The sequence below is a fragment of the Salmo trutta genome, chromosome 19, assembly GCF_901001165.1.
Source record: "Salmo trutta chromosome 19, fSalTru1.1, whole genome shotgun sequence".
NCBI lineage: Eukaryota > Metazoa > Chordata > Actinopteri > Salmoniformes > Salmonidae > Salmo > Salmo trutta.
The window spans coordinates 13,054,835-13,082,202 of NC_042975.1; the positions used below are offsets into that span (position 1 = coordinate 13,054,835).

General features: G+C 42.0%; 2 protein-coding genes across 9 annotated transcripts in view; one reads left to right on the plus strand and one right to left on the minus strand.

The window, feature by feature from the left end:
- LOC115154012 (long-chain-fatty-acid--CoA ligase 6) overlaps positions 1–27,368 on the plus strand; it is a 106,893-nt gene that overhangs the window by 48,034 nt on the left and 31,491 nt on the right. For 2 of the 8 annotated variants that reach the window (XM_029699774.1, XM_029699772.1), the window contains exon 2: positions 25,168–25,388. In XM_029699774.1, coding sequence (XP_029555634.1) covers positions 25,185–25,388 — 204 coding nt within the window. In that variant the 5' untranslated portion in view covers positions 25,168–25,184. Of the gene's footprint in view, positions 1–8,397; positions 8,417–12,322; positions 13,349–14,224; positions 14,285–24,365; positions 24,593–25,167; positions 25,389–27,368 lie in introns of those variants that run through there. The other 6 variants (XM_029699771.1, XM_029699773.1, XM_029699775.1 and 3 more) reach the window with 6 other exon arrangements.
- On the minus strand, positions 694–5,162 carry irf1b (interferon regulatory factor 1b). Its single transcript, XM_029699776.1, has 8 exons — positions 5,004–5,162; positions 3,562–3,653; positions 3,170–3,269; positions 2,806–3,017; positions 2,356–2,626; positions 2,206–2,240; positions 1,916–2,057; positions 694–1,460 (listed from the first exon to the last, which is right to left on the minus strand). Exons 2-8 carry the CDS (start codon positions 3,646–3,648, stop codon positions 1,309–1,311), a joined length of 999 nt encoding a protein of 332 aa, XP_029555636.1. The 5' UTR covers positions 3,649–3,653; positions 5,004–5,162; the 3' UTR covers positions 694–1,308.

The following is a 27,368-nucleotide window of genomic DNA, read 5'->3' on the forward strand; positions in this document are numbered from 1 at the left end:
ACTCAATAACCTAATATTTGTTAACAGTACTCAAACATTAAGTGATAAGAAATCTTATTGACATACAGTATGAGTTAGTACCACTTTTGTGATTTGAGTTCTACTGACCGTTAGAGATGTTTGAGTAGACACTACTCAATTTCTTTAATAAGTTAGGCAATTACTTTTTATATTGCAGTTGTCAAAGCAGTTTGACCCATTTCCAAGGAATGTAACAAACTTGACATGAAAAATGTGCAAAAGTATTCAACAGTGTTTTATAGGCTTGAGTCTGAGAATGTAATTCCTCTCTAATGTATTTATGGAAGTAGTTTACAACAGCTAGGATTAATCATGTGATTTACACACAATGCTGTGTTAAGTAACCTTCACCATTAAAATAAACACTTTCATGCTCAGTCACTTTTATGAATTCCACTGAGACTCCCTTTAAAACTGTTTACAAGAAAATATTATTTCATAAGTATTGGATTGATTTTACGATTATTACACTGTAATGTTACTATAACCTTGCGCCAGGCTGTTGTCACTGCAGTACTGCAGCTCCCCATGTCTCTTAGACGGCTAACTAACTAATCAGGTCATACAGGCTCATCAAAACTTATCTAAAAGTCTGTCCTCTTTGTCATGGTGGATATAAGAAGTATTAGATAATAAGTATATTATACTATACATACTATATGCACTACAAAATAAGTTGGTATTTTATTTATTTTATATAAAACAAACCACAACACACATATTCAATACAAATACAGTATTTACAGATTCAATACACAAAACAGTACATCTTTAAGACTTTTCACCAAATGAACAGACATTTTTTTCATAATAGTTTGTCATGAATGATTATTGTTCAGGAATATACAGCTATATACAAGTGTAAATAACGGAATTTCTTTTCACAGTAAAACAGAAAAAACTGATATCGTATTGCCCACTCAATTGGAGAGTTTCTGTGTTGTGCTGGCAATGGGATAGGTACCCTCATATCGACTATGGATCTTGTAAATTATCAATACAGCTATGAGCACAATGATGTAACAAAGACTAGAAACACAGTAGAGAGCATGACAGTTGGTTAAAAAATGTCTACTTCCTGTCAAAAATGCTATATCACTTCAGAGATCCACCAATTATCACAGAACATCAGAGGTCAAATGGCAAAGATGGTGTAGCTTAAGGTTCAGAGGTCACGAAATAAAAAAGTATTTTAGACTAGAGAGTCAGAGTGAAGTCTTTTGTTTCTGAACAGTGTCTGAGAAAGAGTAGGCAGGGCTTAGAGTGGGCAGGAGATCCAGGCATGGCTCAAAGTGGGCAAGAGATCTGTTGAAGATAACTGGTCGTGCTGTTGTTCAGTGTGTTGTTCAATGCCCAGTGGTCGGTGTAAGAGACGAGATCTTCTGCCATTGGTAGTCCTGGGCTCAGTTCTGTGTATAACCGCAGCTGTATTTCCGACCCTATATGGCAAACAAAACAAAGCTGGTCAGTGATGCAAGAGAAACACAGCTGAATGAAGTTGCAGATTTCCTCTATGTTGTGCAATGTTGAGAGCAGCCTTGTTAGAGAATTTTGATGTAATGAAGAAGAAAACAGAAACTCAGGCTCCGGTGTAATCATTCAGTTCTTATCTCTGCCATCTGTTTACCTTACATGCATTATTATGTTTCACACCTTATGCATATGAGAAGGAAATACTATTGACTGAAATGCGTTCCTCAATCGTCTGACACGTATACTTTTTTTCTCATATGTTTCTAAAGGCCCTTGGATTCCATCAGTTTTATTTTCCTGTTGTAGTCTTTCATTTTCACTAGCAAATGTTTCACAAAGACAATACATGCAGACATGGTGAAGCCCTGCCGTTGAATACTACAGTATAACAAAAAGCCAGATTCCCTCTAGCATCATTTACCTGAGTTATCACTCCATTGGCTCTCTGGACTGTGGTTAGACTCTGCAGTGTTGTATGACTCTACTGTAGCTTCTTCATTGCTCAGGAACCCCTTGCTGTTTACACTGCCTGGCAGCTCCAATTGCTCCCAATGCTGTGCAATCTGAAAGAGCAAAACACAGGGGATGAGCCTGGTCGAATTTTTGCTTGGTTTAACTGTGTTAGAATTTTTGGATTTCAATGTAGAATATCTGGTAAACATGGGTATTCCTGATAATGAAAAAAGCACACTGAACAAGAGACAAACTTACCTCAATAAGTGTTTCTTCGTTCAAATCTTCATAGTCTGTAAAGTTGAAGGAAAATTGACATGAGCATTACGCAAACCTCAATTACATTTGCAGCCCACATTCACACACAGAGTTGAATCAAACCCAAGCATCAAGCAAGCTTAATCTTACCTGTGGAGTGATCCGGTGACACTTGGAAAGACGAGTAGTAGTTGATGCTGTCTGGTCCTATTTCCACAGAGGTGATAAAGTCTGGAACATCAGGGTCATTGACAGAGCCGTCAAGATATGACGCTGCTGTGATGGTCTCACCTAGGTTGTCTGAGCTGTCGACTTTGTTCTCCTGTATCTTTCTGTCCTCCTGCAGGTGTGTGTTGGTGTTGCGATCCTCGAGGCAATGGGTTGCGCTGTAGTCCATTTCCTCTGTCTTGATCTTTAACCCCTAGAGGAGAAAACAGCAAAACATTAAATAAGATTGAAATATTGATCTCTGTTGTCACTGGTCTGGATACAGCCAGCTAAATATACATGCACCGCTCTTTATTCAGCAGAGGGAAAACAGTACTACAAGTGATGATAAAGGGATTCTAAAGATTTGTTGCAGTTAAAAAGTAATATAACCTTGTCATTTTTCTTTGCATCCTTTGCTTTTGACCTCTTGTTATTTGGCTTTGTGCTGACGTTCAGCATTTTGTAAACGCGCACCGCTCCAGACCCTCTGTTGATGCTTTTGTCTTTCACCTCCTTGATGTCAGGAAGGGAGTTCATTGCGCAGCGGAAATTAGCCTTCCATGTCTTAGGGTCTGGTGTAGTCTCGCCTTGTATGAATTTCCCTGCATCAACAGACAAGTTATATCATTGTTATTACGATGCAGAAAGTAGATTGAAAAGGTGCTGAAGTGCATATTGTTCATCTAGCAAAAATCCATTATTATAAGAGGGGCTATTCCACACTAGGTAGTCTAGGTATGTGTAATTTGCTCACCTGTGTGCATGGCCCATTGCTTGAATAGACAGGCATCCTTGTTCAGGTCCCATCCATGACGTGCAGCATGCTTCCATGGGATGGAGAATATCTTCTTGTCCTGGACAAAACCACAAAGAAATGGGTTTCAAATTAGCGCCTCCTATCTCTCACCCCAGCGTCTCCTGTACATGCTTAGTTGTTATTTCTTTTTTTCTTTAACCTTTATTTAACTAGGCAAGTCAGTTAAGAACAAATTCTTATTTCCAATGACGAGTAGTCCTGTTCATGGGTAATAGTACTAAATATGTTTTGTGTTGGCAATGCCTCGACTGAGCTCTCTTCATACAATGACAGTGTCTTTGTAGATAAAAAAAATCATTAGATGAGTTTGACGAGCAGGAAAGTCTTACTTTGTCCACCCACACCAAACCACTGATGGAGTTGGACTCAATCTTATCCTCCAGCCAAGGCCTCATTCTCATCCTAGACACAGGCATGGTTCCTGGGAGATCAAGGAGAAGAGATAAACTTAGTTTTAGGCACATGGCATTTGGGGTAGATGTACAGGCATGTCACTCCCACCCACTACCCTGCTCAGTTAGTGCAAATGTTTAGTGCACATAGTAAAGTTCATGACCAGGAAGTGTGATGTAGCTACTATGACAATTGCCAACAACTGCCAAATTACTGGAAATATGTGCAAATCAGTGAAAGAGAGCAGTACTACTAGTATGTCTATCATGTGCATTTTAGGACTACACTGAAATTATTTTAAAGTGTTCTAATTATCTTATTCAAGCAGATGCACGGTTATACTATACAGTGGTGTAAAGTACTTGAGTAAAAATACTTTAAAGTAGTACTTAAGTAGTTATTTTGGTGTATCTTTACTATTTTTATATATATATTTTTACTTCACTACATCTCTATAGAAAATAATGTACTTTTTACTCCATACATTTTCTCTGTTTACATTTTGATCACTTAGCAGCACAGGAAAATGTCTCTGATCTGGCAGACTCACTAAACACGTTTGTAAATGATGCGAATGAGTGTTGGAGTGGCTATTCATAAATAAATAAAAAACAATCTAATGGTGCCATCTGGTTTGCTTAATATAAGGAATATGACATGATTTATACTTGTACTTTTGATACTTAAGTATATTTAAAACCAAATACTTTTGGGCTTTTACTCAAGTAGTATTTTATTGGGTAACTCTTTACTTGGGTCATTTTCTATTAAGGTATCTTTACTTTTAGTCAAGTATGACAATTGGGTACTTTTTCCGCCACTGCTGCTATATCGCTATTTATGTTGCATTCGAGGTTAAAGAGAGCGGGGTTCAATAGCTCTTGAAAAGAACGAACAGACGTATTCACCCACGCACACTTTAATCGTGCATTGAACAAGCGCATGCATATTTTGAACAATGCATTACAGTGCCTCTAAATTACAATGTTGCAACCCTTGACCCACTAAAACTTGCAACTTTACATTTTAACTATAACTCTTGAAATGTCATAAATATACTACTGCAAAGCTGCATTAATTATAACTGCATTGTTCCATGTCTCGTTAAATTCACAAATGAGCGCACCGCGCACACCACTTAGCTTCTAGCCTCGTGTCAAGGGTAAATAAGATCTGTCAATATTTGGGATATATGTGCCCAATGACAAAACGCACGCTACTGCACACATGGAAAAACAAATCCCAGTCAATTGAATAGAAAATAGCATATACTATAAATTACAAGTATATCTGCTATAAATATGTACAAAGAGCACTAGCACAAACACAACGTTTCCACGTAGCCCAGTGCATGCAATAATACAATAAAATCACTTACAGCTACAATATGATGTCGCTTAATCCCGGTAATTTGTAATTGAGCCTAAAAGCAGGTATTTCCTTTTGATTGGATGGAGTGTGAAGTTATTCCTCTGATTCCTTGTATAGTTAATATCCACTCAGGTCTTCATTTACAGTGTGACAATCTGCTGAAGGAAACTGTTTTTTATATAAAGTGGGTGGGTTTTCCCCAATATAGTATCATACACACTCTTCATTGGTGGCGGGGACAGTTTTGGCAGCAGTCCGCATCTGCGCTGAGGCAGAACTGCACATACAGGCGCGCTCAAACTTCAGGCAACATGATTTCCGAGAAATCATGCTGTTGTGAGAGATAAGGTGTGACGAGGAAGTCTTGAGTATAGCCAATAAACGAATATACTGCAGGATCCTACATGTAGCAGTATCATGATGTATCATTTTACAATATCTTGGCTCATTCCACATGTATTCCCGCCGATTATCCTAAATAAGTACACATAATTAGAGAATAAGATTGCACTATTTTATAGCATAAGTAAACCAAATGCAGAGGGTGAGTGGCCTATGCATTTTCAGTTATTGTTGCAATTATGTCCCGCAAAGCATCAAACAGACAAAATCCAGGCAAACCCTTCAGAATAAATTGTAGTCGAGTCGCGCTTTTCCGGGAAATGGTGTAGTTATTAAAATCAACGTCAGGGGCAGTATTGACTCTGCAGTTGATACAGAGTTGTGTCACAGACTCCAGTTCAGACTTCATGTAAATCACTGCTGACAGTGCGTTTCTTGTTTACGTAAGATAAACAAACAGGGGTGGACTGGCCACTCGTTAGCAAGGCCCACCCAATCAGATTTAGAAAAAATTAATTCAGATGTATTTGCAAATAAAAAAATTACGCTCTTTACTTGTCAGTGTTCCAAACGGGATAGTATTCGTCTTTTTACCTAAACATGCAAACACCATCAGATAGAATTCATAGCAAGCAGTGCACTGGGTTAGTCAGATTTGATGAAATATAACAGATTACCTTGAATGACATTCACTATCACAGGATGGTTTTGACAAAAGTAACTAACTGAAAGCCACCTCAACAAGCCACAAATATGACTGCAGTGAGGCATATGCCACTGACTGTTTCATTTGTTAATTTAGCAAACAAGATGTATCATAATCCAGTGCCATTTTCACAGTCAACACACCTACATTTTAGCTTTATTTAGCTTTAAAATGCTAAATGTTCTCTCAGCCTCATGGCAAAATGTGTAGAATAACATGAGATTTGCTGTAAAACTGCATATTTTTCTCTGCCCCATGTCAAAATGTGTAAAATTGCAGGAAGTTAGCTTCTTTGAGGGGACCACAGTATTTTAGCTAGCTAATATTAGCATTGCTAGCTATTTTTGATGAACTTCGCTAATAACAGTAACAGAAATATTTACATCTCTCATCAATTTGGCTACATCATAATATGGCAAAGATGTTTCCGACAAATGATTGCCTACTTTAGCAATGTCATCGGATTTCCATGCCACTCTAAGTTAGTGTAACTTAGACAAAACAAATATCCGATAACATACACGTGGTCTGCGGTTGTGAGGCTGGTTCGACATACTGCCAAATTGTCTAGTATTTTGTTTTTTGGGGTTTTATTTCTTAACAAGCATTTCGCTACACCCACAATAACATCTGCTAAACATGTGTATGTGACCAATAAAAGTAATTTGATTTGAACAGCTCTGGTGGACATTCCTGCAGTCAGCATGCCAATTGCAGACTCCATCAAAACTTGCCGTTGTGTGATAAAACGGCCATTTTAGAGTGGCCTTTTATTGTCCCCAGTAGGGATGTCCACCAGAGCTGTTGCCAGAGAATGTAATGTTAATTTCTCTACCATAGGTGCACCTGTGTAATAACCATGCTGTTTATATTTTTTTTACTTTTTACCTGTTTTTCTCCTCAATTTTGTGATATCAATTGGTAGTTACAGTCTTGTCCCATAGCTACAACAGGGATGTAAACACATTTGTACACAACATTTGAGAGAAATAAATAAGCTTTTTGTGTGTATGGAACATTTCTGGGATCTTTTATTTCAGCTCATGAAACATGGGACCAACTCTTTACATATTGTGTTTATATTTTTGTTCAGTGTATATTCCACACTATGAGGTTGGAATGATACTGTGAAATTGTGAAAATTATGATAATGCCCATTTAGTGTAAGAGCTGTTTGAAAAGACCGCCTGACATTTCAGCCTGTTTTGTGGGATGGAGTTTTGGCCTACCTAGTGACATCATCAGGCAGTAAATTAGTTAAAAGACAAATAAGAAAGAGTTCCAAACCCCTTTGCCAATAACTCCTTTTCAGTTTTCCCCTTACCACTTAGACCACTCCCAGACAGTCCTTGCAAAATTCTTGTTTGAGAATTTGCTCTTTGCTAAGAAGTTATTTTTGTTAGATGTTCTTTACCATTCGGCCTTTGGCAAAAGGCTCGGCACACGCATACTCAGGCAGACTGGCTCTCGTTCAGGCAAATGAGAAATAAGTGCGCTCAGGCTATCCGGAAGGCCAACGTTAGTTACTTTAAGGAGCAGTTCTCTCTCTGTGGGTCAAAACCCAAGAAGTTCTAGAAAACGGTTAAAGACCTGGAGAATATGCTCTTTAATCATCACTTCATTAAGTCAGGATTTGTACTTGACTCAGCCATGCCTCATTGCCTGTCCAACATTTCCTCATCTTCCACCCTTCTAATGCGACTAGCCCCGATGCTCCTCCCTATTTTTCCCCTGCCCCGCTACAAAGTTTCTCCCTGCAGGCAGTCACTGAGTCGAGGTGCTAAAGGAGCTACCTAAACTTGACCCCTAAAAAACATCTGAGACAGTTATAGTCCAATTTGCATTTTGCCCTGTTTATCAAAAGTGTTGGGAAAACTGACTGGCTTTGTTGATGTCTATAGTATTCTCTCTGGTATGAAATCTGGTTTCCGCTCAGGTTATGGGTCTGTCACTGCAACCTTAAAGGTGATGTCACCATTGCCCTTGATTCTAAGCAATGTGTTAAATGCTCTACTACAACAGATTTCTTAACTTCCAACAAGCTTTCTCTGCCCTTAACCTTGTTCTGAACACCTCCAAAACAAAAGTAATGTGGTTTGGTAAGAAGAATGCCCCTCTCCCCACAGGAGTGATTACTACCTCTGAGGGTTTAGAGCTTAAGGTAGTCACCTCATACAAGTACTTGGGAGTATGGCTAGACGGTATAGTGTTCTTCTCTCAGCACATATCAAAGCTGCAGGCTACGGTTAAATCTAGACTTGGTTTCCTCTATCTTAATCGCTCCTCTTTCACCACAGCTGCCAAACTAACCCTGATTCAGATGACCATCCTACCCATGCTAGACTACAGAGACGCAATTTATAGATCAGCAGGTAAGGGTGCTCTCGAGCATCTAGATGTTCTTTACCATTTGGCCATCAGATTTGCCATCAATGCTCCTTATAGGACACATCACTGCACTCTATACTCCTCTGTAAACTGGTCATCTCTATATACCCGCCGCAAGACCCACTGGTTGACGCTATTTATAAAACCCTCCTAGTCCTCACTCACCCCTATCTGAGATACCTGCTGCAGGCCTCATCCTCCACATACAACACCCAATCTGCCAGTCCCATTCTGTTAAAGGTCCCCTGGGTCCCATTCTGTTAAAGGCACACACATCCCTGGGTCGCTCCTCTTTTCAGTTTGCTGCAGCTAGCAACTGGAACAAGTTGCAAAAAACTATCAAACTGGACAGTTTTATCTCCATCTCTTCATTCAAAGACTTAATCATGGGGTGGCAGCGTAGCCAAGTGGTTAGAGCGTTGGACTACTAACCGAAAGGTTGCGAGTTGAAATCCCTGAGCTGACAAGGGACAAATCTGTCGTTCTGAACAAGGCAGTTAACTCCTAGGCTTTCACGTAATATATTGTTGTCTCTTGCCTTTGTGCTGTTGTCTGTGCCAATTAATGTTTGTACCATGTTTTGTGCTGCTGCCATGCTATGTTGTATTAGGTCTCTCTTGTCGTGATTTGTGTTTTGACCTATATTTTTAATCACAGCCCCCGTCCTCGCAGGAGGCCTTTTGCCTTTTGGTAGACTTCATTGTAAATAAGAATTTGTTCTTAACTGGCTTGCCTAGTTAAAGAAAGGTTAAATAATAATTAAATACAGTTGAAGTCAGAAGTTTAAATACATTTAAACACAGTTTTTCACAATTTCTGACATTGTCACAACACAACTGATTGGCTCGTCACAACACCTTGTCACAACACAACTGATTCGGTCAAACGCATTAAGAAGGAAAGAAATTCCACAAATTAACTTTTAACAAGGCACACCTGTTAATTGAAATGCATTCCAGGTGACTACCTCATGAAGCTGGTTGAGAGAATGCCAAGAGTGTGCAATGCTGTCATCAATGAAGAATCTCAAATACAAAATATATTTTCTGGGTTACTACATGATTCCATATGTGATATTTAATAGTTTTGATGTCTTCACTATTATTTTAAAATGCAGAAAATAGTAAATATAAAGAAAAACCCTTGAGTGAGTAGGTGTGTCCAAACTTTGTACTGGTACTGTGTATATATATATATAATTATCTGAATGTTAAACTGCTGAGGAAAAGGTAGCCTTCATGCCATGCCTTAGAGATGAAGGATCTGAGAATAATACATTTACTTGTAAGAAGTAGTCTGTTTACTAAGAGAAAGTCACACAAATGCACGTCTGAACTCGTTGAATCAACTTTGTTTTCACGTCATTTCAACCCAATTGGATTTGCAAATAGTCATCAACATAAGGGAATTTCATATTTTTTTCAACATACACTTACTTAAACTACAATCTCCCATAAACCCAGGTGGGAAAAACAACTACTTAAGTATGATCTCCAATTAGAGATAACGATGACCAGCTGCCTCTAATTGGAGATCATCCCCCCCCAAAAAAACATAGAAATACAGAAACAAGAACATGACAACATAGAAAATCTTAACGTTAAACACTTTGAAATTTGATGTTTGGAACAACCTCGAAATTTGAAGTCTGAGAAACATGGATTAATGTCTTATTCTGACGTGAGACTGTGAGAGCTGGTAGCTTTTAACAGCTTCTCTGCAACAGTTCTCCACCTCTGTTTCTGTCTACCCCTCCACCATGGCCACCCCCCACCCCCCAGTGATCAGTGAGATAAGAGGGCCTCAAGATGATATAGATAACTTGACATTCTTTATGGCATGGAAGATGGGGGAGGAGGAGGGGTTAGTGTGTGGGGGGATGTTTATATGTGGAACTTTGAAAATCCCATGAACAGAACAAGCAGCTGGGGGAAAAGAGGCATGTTGTTCCTGTGCAGTACAAGTTTCACTCTGTTAACACGTATCTCCATACGTGTGTGTTGTGTCCTCAAACTTCCCTTTCTGCATCTAGGGACATTGCAATCATGCAATGAAATCCCTCTTGTCTGTCAGGTAACTGCTCTGTAAGCAACTCTTGCATGGCCTTCATTGATTCCCCCTTCATGTAGTGTGTGCATCCCAAATTCCTTATATAATGCACTACTTTCTACCAGAGCCCTATGAACATTTGATCAAAAGTAGTGCACTACTTTCTACCAGAGCCCTATAGACATTTGATCAAAAGTAGTGCACTATAAAGGAAATCGGGTACCATTTGAGATGCAATCAGTATCCATTCACCAGTGTGATCTGGTTGCCTGCCTTTGTTTAGCATGTTTAAAGTGGCCATGTTTGTATTTTCTGCGGCGGGAGGAGAAGAAGTGTGTGGCTGGTGGCACGACAGAACATGACAGATGGGTGGTCCTGACCATGACCCACTTGATACCACAATAGGGCAATTACGCCTCCCTTCCATGGCTCCCTCCCCGGCTCCCTCCCCGGCTCCCTCAGGAGACTTCCTCCAACAAGTTTCTTAGGTTGCTCAAAATGTGTCCTCTCAAAACATACAATGGGTACAATGAATGAATGACATTTTATTTTCGTGTCAAATCGCCAATTGGCAACCCATCCCTTATGGGATGAATTGACACATAAACAAACATTACAATAATTCCCTATGGTAATTAAATGATAATTATTCTTCCAGCATTCTCTGCATTGTGCATCACATAAAGAGTGAAAAAATATATAGAATTATTATTTTTAAATACATCAATACATAATAGTATATAAGGTTATCCAAACAATAATTACATCCCTAGAGCAAGTGTAGGCTAGGCCTACTCAAAATGGTGTCGAAATGAACCAGTTCTATAAAAGAGGCTACAGTGCCTTAAAATGTATGGTGTGATATAGTCTATGTATGACAAGCCAAGAAGTAGAAATGTATCTCTGTGTGCGGTCCTATCAAATGGTCACACACATTTGACGTTGCAGCAGCTGTAATCTCATTCCCAGACACTTCAGTCCAAATGCACGAAGAGTGTCAGACCAACGCGTCCAATTTGGCTTTCGTTAGCAGAGAGCCGGGAGAAACTCCAGGTGCGGCATTGGTTTAATCGACTTAATCTGCCAAACAATCATCTCCCACAAGCTCTTCCCCCTAACCCTCCTCCATGCACTAATGACGCGTTCATGTGCAAGTCGAAACTAGGAAACTCTGAAATTTTAGACTTGCTACGTTCAACCAGTTAGCAGGTCGGAAATGTAGGAGTTACTTAGTTCCGACTAGCACGTGAACGCCCTAGCACACAACAAGAACAGAGCCACGCCTTACAGTTGTGTGATTCGCTTAAATTAAATGATGACGAATACTTGACTCAGTAGGTCACTCTTATAGAATTATATGGTCACTCCCACTAAAGAAAGATTTGAATGGCAGATATCCCAGGTTCATATGCCCATGCGGAGGGCCGGTTTTAGCCTTTTGGTGGCCCTAAACAAGATTTTGTTGCGGCCCCCCCCACCTTGCGTGCAAAACATTTTAGTGGCCCCCGTCTTGATGGCGGAGTGAAAAAAAATATGTGTTAATTTCCTGTAAATTCTACACATGTTGCCTTGGGGCGTAGACTAAATGTTGCCATTTTAAAGCAAGTTATCTGCAATTCTACACATTTTGCCATGGGTCAGAGAGAAAATGTTCAAATTGTATAACTCATTTCATGCCATGACTCTCATTTTGCCATGGGGCAGAGAGAAAAAAATGCAGTTTGACTGACATAGCAAGAGGAAAACTGCTGATGCACAAACAAATATATAAATTGCACCTTGTGTATTCTACTATTCAGTAGAACATTAAGTTGAGACCCGACTGAGTTAGGGGCCCAAGCCGACCGCCTATGTCGCTTAGGCCATGGCTGTGGCAATAGCCTATGGATGAGGTTACAGCAGCAGCAGCAGAAGGGATGGGCTCTCCCCTTGCTGTGTAGGGTGAATTTTCAAGGTGATGTTAATTCAGGGGTAGTGTCATGTCACGTGACAAGTGTATCTCCAACCCATCTCACTCTTGGGGAATTGTGAATTAGCAGGACCCAAACATATTCCCCAAGCAAATTTACTGAAATGTACCTGGTAAACCCAACTCTAGAATCCGCTATAACTTGCATAGCCTACTGTAGCCCAGGTGATATACCTCCCGATAATAAAATGCCGATATGTAGGCTACAGCTATTACAGGACAGAGACGACACAGAACTATTATCAGACATCATCGTGAACATGATCTAAATCTAATAGCCTCATCATGTACAAAAATCAAACATCAATTTGGTCTGTTAATGCATTTATACACAGCACCTATGCTGTCGTGCATGTTGGTAATATTTAATGTATTCGTGTAGTGAATAAGAAAGAAAGAAAATATATAGAGCCGCTATAACAGCCTACCGCTATAGTGCACGTCACCCCTACAATTATCTCTGCATAACCTTGCTACTCGCGCATCTCCCCTCTGACGCAGGCTAAACCCTTTCATGTCAGTGGGTAGGCCGTTACGAAGGGCAGCCTATAGACTACCTAGAGGTTAAATCAAATATAAAGTCCAGGAGGAATTGTATTCGTTCATATTTGAGGAGGCATTTTTCTTATCTTCTCGTGTGCAGCTATACTTATTTCTGCTCTCCAAGGCAAATAGCCTACTGACTGTAACCGGTTGGACGTTGCAAGCTGTATTGACTGTCTCGCAGTAGCCTAGTATTACTCGTTGGTTCTCATAATCTCCCAGATTGCCGGGTAGTACTGCAGTCGATGCTGCAGTTGTAGGCTCTTGCGCCGGGCTGTGTGCTGCGACAGCAGACTCAATGAGAAAGGAATGCTTGCCTTCGTTCTGATCTCTGGGTCTATCTGGATTATATTAGGTGAGTTTCATATATTTGCATTCATTATGTTCACCATAGAATAGCAGGTGCCATGTATTGCATGGGCGCAGCCTCTCTGAAATTGTGAGACAGGTTATTGATTTACAATTCAGATAGGATAAATAATTTTTACGAGGGCAGTTTCCATATTTTGAAAAGGCTATAGAGTGGCCTGTATGATATGAATACATTTTCTGGATACAGTTTTTCGCGTCCGGCCTACAAGGAATGCCTCTTGGAAAGGTTAGCTTTATGTGCATACCTGCCGGCCTGACAGGGTGTGCGCGGTTATAATGTAACCTATTTGATTAACTACTCTTAATAATAGGCTACACCCGTTTTTGGGACATCTTCACAGAACAACGATTGTATTCTAAGCCGGCCTTGCAATTACAGGCATGACATGGGCAAGATCATAGCATACCATAACGCCAAAAATCTGCGCATACGACAAATTGGTCGGTACATTTTTTTCTTCAATTAGGCCTAGATATTATTTGGTGTTTTTAATGAATTATACATATTTACGGTAGCCTATTTTGTATACGAAGTTATTCCACATGGCATGCTTCAAAATGAAAAAGTATTGTCGGCAGGCTAAGGTCATGTGCAATAGGGTACGCTGTCTCTGCGTAATGAAAACGCTCATCTCTCAACAACTTAGCAACTGCATGTTGCCTATCAGTGACTCAATGACTGATGCTAGCATGCGTCGTCGTAAATGTAAGCAATTATCAGACAGTCAGACAGCTATACATAGAACAACAAAATATTGTATATTTAGCAATCCATAATTGAATGTAGGATATGTCTTTATTGCGACGTGGTACAGTGGTTGCCGATGAATGTTTGCTTCTAAATCTACCCCTGCCATAGTGTGACGTACACCTTCACGCGCTGAAGCGGGCTTGTCTGATTGGAAGGAGCTGTTCAATGGTGAGGGTCCTGAAACACTGCATCCAGTCCGAGCATATTTAGCGCTCTCTGGAGTAACGGTCTGTAAAACAGTTTTATTCCGCCAGTCAGGGGCATGGGGAAAAATGTGACCATTTTAAAATACATTTGGGCATATACTCAACATATCAGCATGTTTGATCTATAGTAACCTCGTGCCCAAAATTTAAAGTAGCCTAGCCTAAGGCCAGGACTTCTGTTGCGTTCTCAACGTTTACTTTACAGCCATTGTACGCTGTCAAATGCTACTCCTCGGCATGCATAATGCATTGTTTTAACATCTGAGGTACTACACAGGTAAACCTATTCTTTTTCCCCTCTCAATAATTTACAGGATAAGACACATGCTCCACTCATCACAGACTGAGAAAGCAGTCTGTGAAACGTTTTGCCAAAATTCTGTATTTTCTGAACATTGTAGGCTGTATTTCTTAATCAGCTTACCTTTTAAGTCATCATGGAACCTTTCTAGGCTGTATGAAGTAATAATACAGGCCTACCAGTGGTAGTTAAGTGTTGTCTCTGTAATTTAGGAACATTGCATTCGAAGAGTGTACATATTATCAAGCTCTGTGCAGTAGGCTATGCTACTACTATATACATGAGGTGTTCATTTACATTATAAACTGGGTGGTTCGAGCTCTGAATGCTGATTGGCTGACAGCCATGTTATGTCAGACCTCTAATACAGGTATGAGCAAACATTTATTTTTACTGCTCTAATTAAGTTGGTAAACAGTTTATAATAGCAATAAGGCACCTCAGGGGTTTATGGTATATTGCCAATATACCACGTCTAAGGGCTGTATCTAGGCATTCTGCGTTGCATTGTGCCTAAGAACAGCCTTGAGCTGTGGTATATTGGCAATATACTGGCAATATACCACAACCCCTCGGGCCTTATTGCTTAATTAACAGGTTCATATTTATGTAACCTCATTCCATTTTTAAAGAGGAGAAATTATATGCCTACTTCTCATATAATCCATCACATATATATTGGACTGCATTGACCAAACGGAAAGTACTGAACCAAGGTTACGTCCTCTCCTGATTCATCACATGCTTTACTGGGTTTCATTAGATCACTCTTAAAAAGCATTGCCTGACATCCCCATCCTGTTTGTTTGTATGTGGGTGTGTTTGTCTGTAGATGTGTTCATGTACTCAGTACTGTAGTATACAGTCTGTTAAACGACATGTGTGATTTTCTGTAGGAAGGGAGGCACTCTGGGTTTAGGGAGGGGGAGGGAGGATGGGGGAGAGAGAAGCTGCAGAGTCTGCTGAGGGTGGTGTGATACGGTGGCCAACCAGGCACAAACTAGGCCAAACGCGTTTCTCCTTTATCCCCTCGCTGTCCTCGCTGAGTGTAATCTCCCAGCAGTGGGGGGGGGGGGGGGGGGGTAGTAGTAATCACAGGTTTGCAGAAGGCAATGTGAAATCTGATAGACTGATGGGTTTCAGTGCTCCTTTAAGTGTTCACCACGAGAAGCTAGTGTGCCCTGTTTCCTTATTAGTGCTGCTGCTTTTCCTCCTCGTGTGGCATGGAAGGTGTGGATGTGCGCAACATGCATACAATGGGTTTAAAGTGGTTGTGAATTTGCAGAGGTGACACTGTTGGTAGGGAGGAAGGGAGGGAGGGAGGGAGGGAGAGAGAGAGAGAGAGAGAGAGAGAGAGAGAGAGAGAGAGAGAGAGAGAGAGAGAGAGAGAGAGAGAGAGAGAGAGAGAGAGAGAGAGAGGGAGAGGCTTATTGCTCGGTACTCTCTGCAGATGGGGAGAGGGGGCGGGACTCAGGCCAAGTGTGCATGGTGTGTTTCTCCCCCTTGATTTAAGCCTCTGAGGTCAGCCCTACACCTTCCATTCACAACCCCTGAGCTACCGGTAGGGTACATGAACAGTAACCAAGGATACAGTGGGCCTAGCTATATTTCTTTTGTTTATTTATTGAGTAAATATTTTTCTTGAAACTGCATTGTTGGTTAAGGGCATGTAAGTAAGCATTTCACAGTAAGATCTACACCTGTTGTATTCGGCTCATGTGACAAATAAAAATTGATTTCAAAAGGAAAGAAGCAGTACATGTATGGAAAATTCACTAAATGGACTCTACACTGTAAACCCGGATAAGTTCTGGCTACTCAAACGTTTTGAGGAAACCAATTACCTAAAAACAATGTGTTGTTAAACTTAAATAGCTGAATTGAATTGTACTAATTTGATATGATTAATACTAATACAATTTATTTTTGTAAGATATTGGAGCCAGGCCTCCAATCATTTCCCAGTATCCCTTTTCGATTGAACTGTTACCACCCATGAGTGTATTTTTTGTGACAGAGACATGGTTGTTAAAGTCATTGAATTTCAGTTATGTGGCCTTTAAGTGAGCTCCTAGGCAAATGTTATCGATATAATTGAAGCATTACATATATCATAAGGCCTTATACAATCGACTGAAACTCATAGTTTACAGCCCACATCAGGCCTGTAAGTAGGGTTCAAAATTCCACCAACTTTCCCAAAAACATTTCCAGTAATTTTCCAACCAGGATTTCTGAAAAACCTGGAAAATCGACCATAATTTTGCACCCCTAACTGTAAATCCCATTATGCTGGCTGGCAAAGTGATGTGTAATTCCTATTGGACTTGTTAGGCTATCCAATAGTTTAAATGTGTATTCACCCACAACCTGCATTGATGACTGCCAGGGTTAAGAAGAGTGGGAGGAAACTACCTAAGCCATTTAAACTGGAACAAACATTTCAGTAATGGGTGCAAAAATTCAATGATTGGATTAGTTTAGAAAAAATATATTTATCTTTGTGTAGCATAACATTTATTCAATCAATCACTCCATGTACATGCAGAAACACAGATATCAAAAACACCTGCAGTAGAGCATGCTTGGAAAAAAGTGAATTTGTTATCATATCTTTAAAAAAAAATGTTGGTGTGACTTCTCATTTAGTTTTGAGTCAGTACCACCTACACCTTTTAAGTAATAATGACTTTTAATTGATTTTGAGTACAACTTACTATAAGTATTTGAATTAAAAAAGCCTTGGGGTTTACAGTGTATCTGCTGCATTAGGGTGGGAATTAAATAAAGGAAACTAATGTATATCTCGCTGTCTGTGTACCCCTCCAGCCACATAGATCTTGAGCTCACTGTGTCCCTAATGACACAAATAAGGCTGGGTAAGGCGACTTCTGTGATTGGTCCATCTGATCAAGGTCGTTATTGTTGAGGATGATGCTGAGCAGCTCTTCAGCTGCCCTGTGCCCAGTACAGTAGTACTCTTCCTGGGGTAAATATAGCTGGCTCTGACCTGTCAGTGATCCTCCAGTAGCTTAGTGTAAGGCTGGGTTACTATAGGACAAAGTGCAGAGAACAGACATTCCCTATTGGATGAGAGGATAGGCTAACCATCTAACCCTGATACAGATACCCTCTGGCGATAGGCTAATGACTTTGATGGGCTGCCATCATTAAGGGGAAGGGTCTACAACTGTTAGCCCCCTTGTTTACATCCAAGCTTTCTTACTCTCCAACTGGGGGACTTGACTTCCTCAAAGGTTGATTGGGTATTTTACTTTTGTATCCTACCTGGACAACGTTTAGCCTGTCCTAGTCTCAGGTTGATATGGCTCCTCAGATAGCCTCAGTCGGTCACAATGGGACAGGTATCGTAGCCTCACACAGGTTATGTTGTGTTACCGCTTAGTGCTCGGAAGGCATCCATCAACTCTGAGGTGGGGCAGTCTGGGACACATCACATTATGCTACCCTGTTTCAGTGGAAAGGTTCAGTCAACAGTTACATGAACATCTTTCTCTAATATACTATTACTCTAATATACTAAAGTCTCTCCCAAGATTTTGTGAATGTTTTCCATTGCATACGCATTGTTACAGGGCTGCTACAATGTGATGACTAATGTGGTGACTCTACATGACATTGCAACAAGGCCGTAAGTAGACATGTAGTTACATCACCAATCCATATCCGTGTGATTCATTCTGTCCTAGCCTGTTTGTCAGTGCTGTTTCATGTTCAGTATGTTAGTGAACTCAATGGCCATTGTAACAACTGTTAAACAAGCACTTTGAACAGCAGGTTGACTGGTGTTTGTGTTGAGGTGGGTAGACTTCCCCAGACCAGAGCTTTTAATGGCTCTACCTTGAAATCAATAGCCTCAATAGTGTCCGCTAGTTTGGTGTCATTAGAATGAATAATACATTGACACTCGGACAATGAAGCACAATGTGATCCTCTGAGATGGACCAGGATGCCGTGTTGTTCAATCATGTACCCATTCTTCAAGCTAGCATGTTTGATTCAACTAGCCTAGGACTAGCCTATATCTACATGTACCTTAGCAGTAGAGTTTGAAATTTCCCTCTGCTCTATTGTTACCACAGATGCTAAGATATGTACTGTAAGCTTTGCAGAGCAAGAGGAAGGGAACGTATGGAGTGTGTGTCTCTGATTGCCCATTCAATGAAAGCAAATGTGTGACCTACTGTGTATTCTCTTTATGCTTCCCATGTTCTTCCCCCTCTGCCATGTTACTCACGCCTCACATCCTACCAGCCACCACATAGCCTGTAGTCCTGCTGCCACATGTAGCCTACAGCTACCACGCACGCAAGCACGCACATACTGACTTTCATTCATATCCCCCAGGCTACTACAGAGCGTCTCCTCCGCCACCCACGTTTACAGTAACACACACAATCTCATGCATTCACATGCACGACATGCAGTCATGTGCACAGGCTCTGTCTGTCTGTCTGTCTGTCTGTCTGTCTGTCTGTCTGTCTGTCTGTCATCAGCTGGCATCCCCTCAGCGACGGTGTGGCCAGGCAGGCTCATCGGGGACTGTTGTAACCCAGAAATCACACCAGCATGTATGAACTCAGTGTGTGTTCCAATTGGCACCCTATTCCCTATATAGTTCACTACTTTTGAACAGAGCCCTATAGGCCCTGGTCAAAAGTTGTGGGAAATTAAAGGGAATAGGATGCCATTTGGGACCAAGAGGAGTCTCCCTGCCAGGGTCTGTATAGCCGTGTCACTGGGTTATGTAGCAAAGGAGCAATATATACAGTGCATTCGGAAAGTATTCAGACGCCTCCACATTTTGTTACGATATAGCCTTATTCTAAAATTGATGAAAGAGTTTTTTCCCCTCATCAATCTACACACAATGCCCCATTATGAGAAAACAGAAACTGTTTTTTTTATGTTTGCAAATGTATTAAAAATAAAAAACGATCACATTTCCATAAGTATTCAGACCCTTTACTCAGTACTTTGCTAAAGCACCTTTGGCAGCGATTACAGCCTCAAGTCTTCTTGGGTATGACGCTACAAGCTTGGGACACCTGTATTTGGGGAGTTTCTCCCATTCTTCTCTGCAAATCCTCTCAAGCTCTGTCGGGTTGGATGGGGAGCATCACTGCACAGCTATTTTCAGGTCTCTCCAAAGATGTTTGATCGGGTTCAAGTCCGTGCTCTGGTTGGCCACTCAAGGACATTCAGAGACTTGTCCTGAGATCTCTGGAGCAGGTTTTCATCAATGATCTCTCTGTACTTTGCTCTGTTTATCTTTCCCTCGATCCTGACTAGTCTCCAAGTCCCTGCCGCTGAATAACATCCCCACAGCGTGATGCTGCCACTACCATGCTGCACCGTAGGGATGGTGCAAGGTCTCCTCCAGATGTGACGCTTGGCATTCATGCCAAAGAGTTCAATCTTGGTTTCATCAGACCAGAGAATCTTGTTTCTCATGGTCTGAGAGTCCATTAGATGCCTTTTGGCAAACTCCAAGCGGGCTGTCATGTGCCTTTTACTGAGGAGTGGCTTCCGTCTGGCCACTCTACCATAAAGGCCTGATTAGTGGAGTGCTGCAGAGATGGTTGTTCTTCTGGAAGGTTCTCCTATCTCCACGGAGGAACTCTGGAGCTTTTTAAGAGTGACCATCGGGTTCTTGGTTACCTCCTTGACCAAGTTCCTTCTCCCCTGATTGCTGAGTTTGGCCGGGCGGCTAACTCTAGGAACAGTCTTGGTGGTTCCAAACTTCTTCCATTTAAGAATGATGGAGGCCACCGTGTTCTTGGGGACATTCAATGCTGCAGATTTTTTTATACCTTCCCAAGATCTGTGCAATCCTGTCTCGGAGCTCTATGGACAATTCCTTTGACCTCATGGCTTGGTTTTTGCTCTGACATGCACTGTCAACTGTGGGACCTTATATAGACAGGTGTGTGCCTTTCCAAATAATGTCCAATCAATTAAATTTACTACGGGTGGACTCCAATCAAGTTGTAGAAACATCTCAAGGATGATAAATGGAAACAGGATGCACCTGAGCTCAATTTTGAGTTTCATAGCAAAGGGTCTGAATACTTATGCCAGTGTGATTTTTCTGGGGTTTTTGTTAAAAATTGTCTGAAAACCTGTTTTCGCTTTGTCATTATGGGATATTGTGTGTAGAATTAATTTAATCAATTTTAGAATAAGGCTGTAACGTAGCAAAATATAGAAAAAATCAATGGTTCTGGATACTTTCCCAAGGCACTGTATTACAGCAAGACTGATGTTTTCCTCTATAACAACACAACTTAACCCCAATGGGCATCGACAGACACTCTGGAAAAAGGAAGCTGTGGCTCGGTCACATGACACCACCATCCCGCTGTGACAATAGATTCACACACCATGTTTTAGATCTGTTTGACTTTTACATGCTCTCCTGGCAGGGCAGCCACATGTAAATAATGTGTATCAATGGGCTGTGTGTGTGTGTGTGTGTGTGTGTGTGTGTGTGTGTGTGTGTGTGTGTGTGATGGCCGGTGTAGCTCTGCTCTTTGATCTCTCTGGCAGTGTAATTCACCCTCATCAAGGCTGAAAAAGGCTGAGATGGATATCGGACAGAGGCCACTGTCTGCCACCTCTGGGCGTCAACGTCTGGTCTAATGGACAGAAACACCCTTAGCTACTGAACTTCTAGGCTTATATGATAATAATACTCTGAAACAAGGAAGGTGAGGATGATATAGCCATAGAAATAAGAATTCATTGAATGGACTTGGAAGCTCAAACGCTGGCAATTGACTTGAATGGAGACGCCCTTTCTATTAATTCTTATTTCTATGAGTATAGCAGTGTGGAAATCAGTTTGTGTAAAGCAGTGTTTCCCAAACTTTTTATAGTCCTGTACCCCTTCAAACATTCAACCTCCAGCTGCGTACCCCCTTTAGCACCAGGGTCAGCGCACTCTCAAATGTTGTTTTTTTGCCATCGTTGTAAGCCTGCCACACTCACACTATACTATACATTTCTTACATTTTTAAATGTTCAGGAGAAAATTCCAGGACCACGGAGCTAAGTAACTAAAACTATTTCTACCATGACCTGTTCTAAGTTTTGGTACTGTTAGAAGAGAATGAGACCGTAATTTATATTTATTTACTGACCTGACTAAAAAAGAACAGAGATAAAATGGCATTTTACCCAATATGGCCTTAAAAATCAGTGTTTAAGCCTACGCAAGGTCAATGACGATCAGCCAACAGCGCTGTAGAGATCACAATGATGTGTTAGACGTTTTTGATTTGTAATGAATCTGAGGGCTGCATGATATACTGAATCAAGTGCTCTCAGGGTAGTGTTTGAGGCCTGCATATATATAACAGCTGTCACGGCGGTTGAAAGGAGAGGACCAAGGTGCAGCGTGGTGAGCGTACATATTCTTTTTATTTGAAAAGACGCCGAACAAAACAATAAACACAACCCAACAAACCGTGAAGCTAAAGGCTATGTGCCATAAACAAAGTCAACTTCCCACAATACAAGGAGGGAAAAGGGCTACCTAAGTATGGTTCCCAATCAGAGACAACGATAGACAGCTGTCCCTGATTGAGAACCATACCTGGCCAAAACAGAAAATAAAGAACATAGAAAAAGGAACATAGAATGCCCATCCTAGTCATACCCTGGCCTACCCAAAATAGAGAATAAAAAACCTCTCTTTGGCCAGGGCGTGACAACAGCACTAAAATATAAAACCGCCAGTAATGTACATCGTACCAACTCCTTCCTGGCCTCCAAAGAAAAACAAGCCTTATGCCGGTAATAAAAACCTATTTTCAGCTTGAGCTTCCTTATCAAGTTCTCTACATGCACAGTGAAGCTCAGCTTATCATCAACCCAAACACCAAAATATTTGTACACTTTAACTTGCTTTATAGTATGTCCAGCCAATGTAGCAATGACATGATTAGTAACATGCCTGGCATTTGAAAATACTATGCATTTTGTTTTACCCGAATTGACAACCAGCTTTAAATCATACAGATTCTGTTGTATGCTGTTAAATGCTCTTTGGGCATTTTCAAAAGCTAAAGATAAACTACTACCACTTGAATAAAGAACAGTATCATCTGCATAAAAGTGAACATCTGCTGTTTCAATAAGATCCCCAATGTTGTTGATATATAAAATGAACAACAGTGGGCCCAAAATAGAACCTTGTGGAACATCTGAGCACACCTCTATGGACTTACAACCATCCGCCATTCCACATTGTGTACGATTTGATAGGTAATTTATAAACCAATCTAGAGCATGACCAGTAATTCCACAACATTTTAACCTTTGCACTAACACAGCATGGTCCACGGTGTCAAAAGCCTTCGACAAATCAATAAAGACAGACACACAATGTAACTTCTTATCAAGAGCACATGTTGGAACATTGCTGCTGTGACTTGCTTCCATTCAGCCACAAGAGCATTAGTGAGGTCGGGCACTGATGTTGGGCGATTAGGCCTGGCTTGCAGTTGGCGTTCCAATTCATCCCAAAGGTGTTCAATGGGGTTGAGGTCAGGGCTCTGTGCAGACCAGTCAAGTTCTTCCACACCGATCTCGACAAACCGTTTCTGTATGGATTTCGTTTTGTGCACGGGGGAATTGTCATGCTGAAACAGGAAAGGACCTTCCCCAAACTGTTGCCACAAAGTTGGAAGCACAGAATTGTCTAGAATGTCATTGTATGCTGTAGTGTTAAGATTTCCCTTCACTGGAACTAAGGGGCCTAGCTCAAACTATGAAAACCAGCCCCAGACCGTTATTCCTCCTCCACCAAACATTACAGTTGGCACTATGCATTGGGGCAGGTAGCGTTCCCCTGGCATCCACCAAACCTAGATTAGCCCGTCGGCTTGCCAGATGGTGAAGCGTGATTCATCACTCCAGAGAACGGGTTTCCACTGCTCCAGTCCAATGGTGGCGAGCTTTACACCACTCCAGCCAACGCTTGGCATTGCGCATGGTGATCTTAGGCTTGTGTGCGGCCATGGAAACCCATTTCATGAAGCTCCTGAAGAACAGTTCTTGTGCTGACGTTGCTTCCAATGGCATTTTGGAACTCGGTAGTAAGTGTTGCAACCGAGGACATGCGATTTTTACGTGCTTCAGCACTCGGTGGTCCCGTTCTGTGAGCATGTATGGCCTACCACTTCGCGGCTGAGCCGTTGTTGCTCCTAGACTTTTCCACTTCACAATAACAGCACTTACAGTTGACATTGATTTGTTGGAAAGGTGGCATCCTATGACGGTGCCACGTTGAATGTCACTGAGCTCTTCAGTAAGGCCATTCTACTGCAAATGTTTGTCTATGGAGATTTCAAGGCGGCGTGCTCGATTTTATACACCTGTCAGCAACGGGTGTGGCTGAAATGACCGAATCCACTAATTTGAAGAGGTGTCCACATACGTGTGTGTGTGTGTGTATATATATATTGTACTGTGGTTAAAACACTCATACATGTGTGTGTATATATATAGTGTACTGTAGTTAAAACACTCATATGTATCAGTTTTGACAGAAGAGGAAGTGTTGCCTGTTCTCTTTTGGTAGATGAGGGGTTTCACATGGTGGCTGCTGTAACTGTCATTGCTGCGGTCTATTTCTGCTGCATAGTGAACCAAGAACAACAAGGAAATTAATCTGATTGGCGGTGCGGTGTTGTTATGTGTGACTCGCACCACTAAGGACGGGAGAAAGAAATTCAGCATTTAAACCGTCCACCAACCTACCACACTGAATGATGTATATTACACATCATGGGCTGGGCTTCAGGCTTGATTATATAGTTTTATACTGTATTTGCATTAGGCTTTTCTAAGTTTATCTCTTGACTTCTAAAGCTGCACGGTACAATACATACTTTATATAGTAAAGATCTACTGTGTAATGGGATCAAGCTAAAGCCTTATTCTGTAAGTCATTTTTTTTTACATAACCCTGCATCTCCCCCTCTCCCTCTCTCCCTCCCCCTCTCTCTCCCTCCCCCTTCTCCATCCCTCTCTTTCTCTCCCTCTCCCTCCCCCTCCCCCTCTCTCTCCCTCCCTCTCTTCCCTTCTATCTCTCTCCCCCTCTCTCTCCCTCCTTCTCTTCCCTTCTCTATCTCTCTCCCCCTCTCTTTCCCTCCCTCTCTCTCTCTCTCCCTCCCTCCCTCACTCTCTCCCCCTCTCTTTCCCTCCCTCTCTCTCTCTCCCCCTCTCTTTCCCTCCCTCTCTCTCCCTCCCTCCCTTTCTCTCTCCCCCTCTCTCTCTTTCCCTCCCTCTCTCTTTCTCCCCCCTCTTTCCCTCCCTCTCTTTCTGCCCCCCTCTCTCTTCCCCTCCCGCTCTTTCCCTCCCTCTCTTTCCCTCCCTCTCTTTCCCTCCCCCTTCTCCATCCCTCTCTTTCTGCCCCCATCTCTATCTCTCTCCTTCTCTCTCCCCCCTCTCTCCCTCCCCCTTTCTCTCCCCTCCCCCCTCACAATCTCCTCCCCCCTCCTGCTATCCCACTCCAGAGCTGAGTTCCACCCTGATGGAGAGGATGCAGACCCAGGAGCTGCAGAGCAGTCTACAGCTGCCAGAGCTGGATGAGTTAAACCAGTTCTTCCGCTCCCTGCCCATCTCCACGCTGGTGGGCATCGGTGCCCTGACTGCCGTGCTGGCCTACTGGCTGGCCACACGGCCACGTGCCATCTCTCCTCCCTGCAATCTCCAACACCAGTCTGAAGAAGTGGCGGTAAGCCAACGAATCACGATACAATACTCCACTTGGATCTGTATTCGCAAAGTGTCTCAGAAAAACAGTGCTGATCTAGGATCAGGGTGGACCTGATCCTAGAACAGCACTTTCTGAGATGGTTTGGGGCCGATTCAGACTTAGAAATGTATGCCTTTCCAACACACTTCTCAGTATTTGGTCGCGTAACACGCTCTTTAGGTGTGGCTACCTTGCACGCTCTGAATACATTTAATTTAACTGCTGAAACCCCTGCCACTTGCAGGCCAACAAATTTCCTTGTGGAGTTGTCATTCGATAGGGTTTTCAGTACATTTAGCTTAACCCATCTCTTTAAATACGATGTACCTTTTAGTTTCAATTTTGTCCATAGACTTTCTCAAATATATGGAGAGAACGGGTTCAGAATATCAGGAATCAATGAAAGAAAGCTATTTAAATACACACATTCGTCTCCATTTCAGCACCAGTTGGTAGATTTAAAAAATATCAAATCAAATCAAATGTATTTATATAGCCCTTCTTACATCAGCTGATATATCAAAGTGCTGTACAGAAACCCAGCCTAAAACCCCAAACAGCAAGCAATGCAGGTGTAGAAGCACGGTGGCTAGGAAAAACTCCCTAGAAAGGCCAAAACCTAGGAAGAAACCTAGAGAGGAACCAGGCAATGAGGGGGGTCCAGTCCTCTTCTGGCTGTGCTGGGTGGAGATTAAAACAGAACATGGCCAGGATGTTCAAATGTTCAGAAATGACCAGCATGGTCAAATAATAGTAATCACAGTGAACAGGTCAGGGTTCCATAGCCGCAGGCAGAACAGTTGAAACTGAAGCAGCAGCACAGCCAGGTGAACTGGGGACAACAAGGAGTCATCATGCCAGCTAGTCCTGAGGCATGGTTCTAGGGCTCAGGTCCTCTGATAGAGAGAAATAAAGAGAGAATTAGAGAGAGCATACTTAAATTCACACAGGACACTGGATAAGACAGGAGAAATACTCCAGATATAACAGACTGATCCTAGCCCCCCGACACAATCTACTGCAGCATAAATACTGGAGGCTGAGACAGGAGGGGTCAGGAGACACTGTGGCCCTGTCCGATGATACGGACAGGGCCAAACAGGCAGGATTTAACCCCACCCACTTTGCCAAAGCACATCCCTTACACCACCAGAGGGATATCTTCAACCACCAACTTACCATCCTGAGACAAGGCCGAGTATAGCCCACAAAGATCTCCGCCACGGCACAACTCATCGGGGGCGCCAACCCAGACAGGAAGACCACATCAGTGACTCAACCCACTCAAGTGACGCACCCCTCCTAGGGACGGCATGGAAGAGGACCAGTAAGCCAGTGACTCAGCCCCTGTAATAGGTTTAGAGGCAGAGAATCCCAGTGGAGAGAGGGGAACTGGCCAGGCAGAGACAGCAAGGGCGGTTCGTTGCTCCAGAGCCTTTCCGTTCACCTTCACACTCCTGGGCCAGACTACACTCAATCATAGGACCTACTGAAGAGATGCGTCTTCAGTAAAGACTTAAAGGTTGAGACCGAGTCTGTGTCTCTCACAGGCAGACCATTCCATAAAATTGGAGCTCTATAGGAGAAAGCTGCCTCCAGCTGTTTGCTTAGAAATTCTAGGGACAATTAGGAGGCCTGCGTCTTGTGACCGTAGCGTACGTGTAGGTATGTACGGCAGGACCAAATCGGAAAGATAGGTAGGAGCAAGCCCATGTAATGCTTTGTAGGTCAGCAGTAAAACCTTGAAATCAGCCCTTGCCTTAACAGGAAGCCAGTGTAGGGAGGCTAGCACTGGAGTAATATGATCCAATTTTTTGGTTCTAGTCAGGATTCTAGCAGCCGTATTTAGCACTAACTGAAGTTTATTTAGTGCTTTATCCGGGTAGCCGGAAAGTAGAGCATTGCAGTAGTCCAACCTAGAAGTAACAAAAGCATGGATTAATTTTTCTGCATCAATTT

Coding starts and splice junctions, on each gene's coding strand:
- irf1b (XM_029699776.1), bottom strand. CDS start 3,648: ATGCCTGTGTCTAGGATGAGAATGAGGCCTTGGCTGGAGGATAAGATT. Junction 3,018..3,169: donor GCAATGGGCCATGCACACAG/GTGAGCAAATTA, acceptor CTGTTGATGCAG/GGAAATTCATACAAGGCGAG. Junction 2,627..2,805: donor ATGCAAAGAAAAATGACAAG/GTTATATTACTT, acceptor TTTCTCCTCTAG/GGGTTAAAGATCAAGACAGA.